We start from the raw sequence: 4,952 nt of genomic DNA, 5'->3' as shown, positions 1-4,952 counted from the left end.
GGAGCCAGCTCACATTGGCTTGGAAGAGCTGATTGTTCAATTTCCAGAGGGAGCATTTACAGTTTGAAAATTGGCAAACACTGCATACAAATGAAGAGTTGATTAATTGTTTAGTTAATTAATTGTTTAGTTAATTGGCTAGACTTAAAAAAGGGATGGAGAAAATGTTAATTGTCACAAGTATGTATATGTACATGGATATGTTTATAAATACAAAATGAGAGAGGAGAGAGAAAAGAGAAGGAAAGAGAGGAGGGGAGGGAAGAAGAGGAAGAAAGACCGAGGGAGGGAAAGAGAAAGATTGAGACAACTGGTTGTTAATTGTTTACTAACACACCACTGATTAGGAGGCTCCCTTGGGTGAGGGGATGTCTCTTTGATGCATGTTTCTTAGAAGAGAATGTTATTTAAGGAGACCAGCCCCCCTTACCTTGTTTCTATTCTTTGGTCAAGGAAGGGAGGGAACTGAAGGGAGGCCCAGCTGGGCTCCCCCTGACTTGATGATCTGCTTTTCAGGTTCACAGGGACAAGTGTTTCCAGTGAAGTACCAGGAGGGGCAGACACTCAGAGTGAGCTGCAGCTACAATTCCCAGAGAAATGAGGAGAGCTGGAAAACCTGGTGTAAAGTGAGAGAAGATGGAAAGGTGTGTGATAGACTAATTACCAGGACCTCAGTCTTAACTTGGCAACGTGGGGACCCACGAACCTCCCTGGAGGATGACACCTACTCTGGTAACATCACCATCACCATGTCTAACCTCAGGGTGAACGACTCAGGCATCTATTGGTGTGGAATCCATGACTCTGTCAGGAATGCTATTGATATTCTCAGGATAATCAGGCTGGAGGTTTCTCCAGGTAAGTCCCTGCCAACTCGATCCCTTTCAGTTCAAGCAGAGCTTAGGAAGTACCTGGTGTGAACATGACCCTGGGCTAGGATGTGAGTTTGGGTCTCCCTGGGGTCTCCAGGGAGAAGCTGCTCACCCTCCTTCAGTCCTTCAGCTTCCTGCCCCTCCCTATTCCCATCCTGTCCTCACTTCTTCCCACACCATGATTTAGGTGGGGTTGGTGGGGGGGAGAGGTGCAGAGAGCAGGAGGTTTGCTTTTTGGTCCCTGGGCATGGTGAGGCATTTTCTTCTCTGGGCTTATTCCCATGCAGAGCAGATGGTTTTTCTGGAACCTCTACTTTTGGGTGTTCAGTGTAGCACACTGACACTCATTCATATAAATATGACTATTGCTTACACAGAGACGCCTGGTTTTACACCGACACAGACAAACATACACATAGACAAACTTGTGCTTTACTGATTTATGATGCCAGTAGCTCTGGCCCCATGAGACAAGGGGCACAATGTTCTGGGTCCACCAAAAGTGGAACAGGCACTGGTAGGTTCTAATGAAAAAAAGCACAGACATAGGGTCTAATCTTAGTTGTGAAACTGACCATGGTTGTGACCTGGAAGGTCACTCCAGCTCTCTCCAAATTAATTTTACGTTTTTAAATATTGAGGTGGGGAGAGAAGAGAAGGTTGTAACAATGAGTGAGGGAAACACACTTTGTGAAGTGTAAAATGTTCTATATCTAGGACTTATTAGTATTGCCTTCATTCTGGATATCAGCAACACTCAGCTCATACTGACAGAAAAAGCACCCCTTAGGAATATGCCTGGACAGATCATCAGTCTGCCTGGAGGTGGCAAAGGTGCGATTGCAGTCTAGGGGTGCTGGGAACCCTGAAATTCAAGGGGAAAAGGCACGGCTCTGCCTGGAAAGAATTCAACTCAAGCCTTCTTTCAGTCAGAGAAAAGGTTTATTGTATCACCAATAGAAGTGGGCGGGATTTTAAGAATCTGTGCATTTGCGATGTTTGTGTTGACCAGTGGGTCAGATTTTAAGTATCAGAGCAACTTAATGGAGGCAGGATGGACACCTTTATACAGAAAGATGGTGGGAAAATCTGGATGTGATCTTGGAATGGCCAATAGGCTGGGGTGACCCAGAGGTGAAGGAGAAGGGGCCTAGGTGGGATTAAGGGTGAGGAAATAGCCTGGGGTGGTCTGGAGGTAACAGACAATGAAGGGTTGGTCTGGGTGAGACATAACAGAGAATGAAGGTTGGGCTGAGTCAGAGCCACAATGAAACGACTGTTGAAAGGATTATTCTGGGATGAGCAGATGCCTCAGGCAAATGCCAGGGACTGGGCCACGTGGGAAAGTTGAGGGGCTAGGTTAAAAATTCAAAGGTCACGGGGAGTCCAGAGCCATACCTCATCAGATGCCTTCTTGTAGAAAAAGGAGCAGGAAAAATAGACTAAAGTACTAAATTATATATAATGAATGGTATAAAATGTGCAATAATGTTAGCCCATAAAATGCATGCATATAGTGCCTCAAACCAATGGGGCAGCAATTTTGTGGGGCAGCTCCAGGGAAGAGGAGTCACATGAGAATGTGGGCTCAGGGGCCCATGTGTTCCTTACTCTGTTCTTTTTGCAGACCAAAAAGAGAGTCCCCCAAAATATTCTCAGACTACTGCAGAGATGCCTACCACCAACCTTGTCACCCCTGTGGCTATCAGCAGGTATAATTCCTTCCTTGAAAGCCACTGTCCCAAGAGCCTTAGCCCCAACAATCAGTATGATCTCACTTGTGCTAGCTTCAGCATATCCATCTAAATGGTCCTCTCACCAGCCTCAATGACCCTCCTCATTCTGGATTAAAACAAAACAAAACAAAAAAAAAAACCCAAAACAAAAAATAAATAAAGGGGCATTGGGAGCAGATGGTACTTGAGCTTGGGGAAACTGCATTTTGTCTTTTCCCTATTCCTCCTAATTTTAAGTTTAGGATGACTTGAAGTCTGATTTCTTTTAGGACTAGCCCTGACATTGTGTCGCACAATGATTTGTGTTATGTGCTAAGTCCTATTTCCCGCCTTCCTTTGCTGTACCAATAACCGTATGATGATGACAAAACCTCTGACTCTTGTTTATGCTTTCTCACTTCTAAATCAACCAGAGAATTCTAGGTCAATGGAGCTGAGGTGCTGGTCCCCAAAGAGTTCTCAGGAGCAAAGGACTTTCTCTTCCTCCCAAGCTGGGCAGACTCCCTGTCTGTTTCTCTCCAATTTGTTCCAGAGTATATAGCCCCAAGCAAAATTCTGAAGTAGAGAAAATTTGCATATAAAAAAAGTTTGCTTAGCAGAAGTTTGCCTAAAAGTCTTGCTTACACTTTTTTTAAATTTTCCTTTTTTTTAGTTCCAAATTCTCTTCTTCCTTCCATCCTTTCTCTCAAGCATTGAGAAGGCTAGAGGTAGAAAACCCATTATAGAAATGAAGTCATGCAAAACATATCTCTGCATTAGCCATGTTTCAAAAAAAAAATTCTTCAGTTGGCATGCTGAATCCATTGGTTCTCTATTTGAAGGGGGATAGCATTTTTCATCATGAGTTCTTTGAAACTGTTGTGGATCATTGTATTCATCAGAGTTACCAAATCCTTCATGGTACTGTCTTTACAATATTGTAGTTACTGCATAAAATTATTCTCTTGGTTCTGTTCACTTCGCTTTGCATCAGTTCACATAAGCCTTAACAGGTTTCTCTGCAACCATCCCCTTCATTATTTTTCCATACTATAGTATTCCATTACATTCTTATCCCATAACTTGTTCACTCATTCCTCAATTGATCCCCTCAATTTCCAATTCTTTGACATCACAGAAAGAGTATCTGTAGTTATTTTTGTATATATGGATCCTTTTTCTTTTCCTTTGATCTCTTTGGGTTTAGACCTAGTTGTGGGACAAATAGCATGCACAGTTTTAGATCTCTTTGCACATAGTTCCAAATTCTTCTCCAGAATGGTTAGACCGGTTCACATTTCCACCAACAATGCAGTTTTTCCCCCACATCTCTTCTAGCATTTGTTATTTTCCCTTTCGGTCATCTTAGCCAATTTGATGGGTGTCAGGTGGTTCCTCAGAGTCATTTTAGTTTGCATTTATCTAAATAGTGATTTAAAACATTTATTATATGACTACTAATAGCTTTGATTTCTTCATCGGAAAATTCCCTGTTCATATTCTTGGACCATTTATCAATTGGAGAATGTTATTTTGATAAATAAAAATTTGACTCAGTTGCCTATAGAGTTTAAAAAGGACACTTTGGTCAGAGAAAGTTGCTGTAAATTTTCTACTGCCCGCAGTTTCCTGTTTTTCTTCTAATTTTGGCTACTTTGATTTTTTTTGTGCAAAAAACCCCATTAATTTTATGTAATCAAAATTATCCATTTTGCCTCCTATAAAATTTTCTGTCTTTTATTTGTTTGATCATAGACCCATCCCTTAGCCATAGATCTGAGAAGTATTTTTTTTCTGTGCTCCCCTAATGTGCTTATGATATTACCCTTTATATCTCAATTATATTTCCCTTTGAAGTTCATCTTGGTATATAGTGTGAGATATTAGTCTATGCCTAGTCTTTGCCAGAATACCATCCATTTTTCTCGGCATTTTCTGCCAAATACTGATTTCTTGCTATAATAGGTGCAATCTTGGGGTTTATCAAATACTAGGTTACAGTGTTCATTTGCTTCTGTATACCTTGTACCTAATCTGTTCCATTGATCAATCATTCTCTTTGTTATGCAGTAACAAATGGTTCTGCTTCTGCTTTCCTCAAAGTCTGGGGACCTCTCTGTCTGTCTTCCTAAGCCGCCTTGGACAGGAGAAATGATTCACTTTGCCTTTTCCTACCTTTCCTATTCAGAATTCAGTTTGGTGTGTTTTCTGAGGCTGTTGTGGGAGAGTTTTGGGGAAAAATAAAACAAAGTGGTCACCTCTCACTCTGCCATCTTGACTTTGCCTCTCCCTCTTGCTTACACTTAATGCTCTTCTTAATTTCTCAACCCCCTTACTATATGGCTATCTACTTCATCAGCCAATT

General features: G+C 41.6%; 1 protein-coding gene across 1 annotated transcript; it reads left to right on the top strand.

The window, feature by feature from the left end:
• The first annotated feature begins 475 nt into the window (after positions 1–475).
• Positions 476–3,138, top strand: LOC114036989 (trem-like transcript 4 protein). Its single transcript, XM_027853775.1, has 3 exons — positions 476–858; positions 2,500–2,584; positions 3,022–3,138. The coding sequence occupies exons 1-3, from the start codon at positions 501–503 to the stop codon at positions 3,029–3,031; spliced, it is 453 nt and encodes a 150-aa protein (XP_027709576.1). The 5' UTR covers positions 476–500; the 3' UTR covers positions 3,032–3,138.
• Positions 3,139–4,952: the final 1,814 nt, after the last annotated feature.

Source organism: Vombatus ursinus, unplaced genomic scaffold (genome assembly GCF_900497805.2).
Source record: "Vombatus ursinus unplaced genomic scaffold, bare-nosed wombat genome assembly UNPS02010216.1, whole genome shotgun sequence".
NCBI lineage: Eukaryota > Metazoa > Chordata > Mammalia > Diprotodontia > Vombatidae > Vombatus > Vombatus ursinus.
Note: the sequence above shows the minus strand (reverse complement) of the source record. Positions and strands in the feature narration are given on the sequence as shown.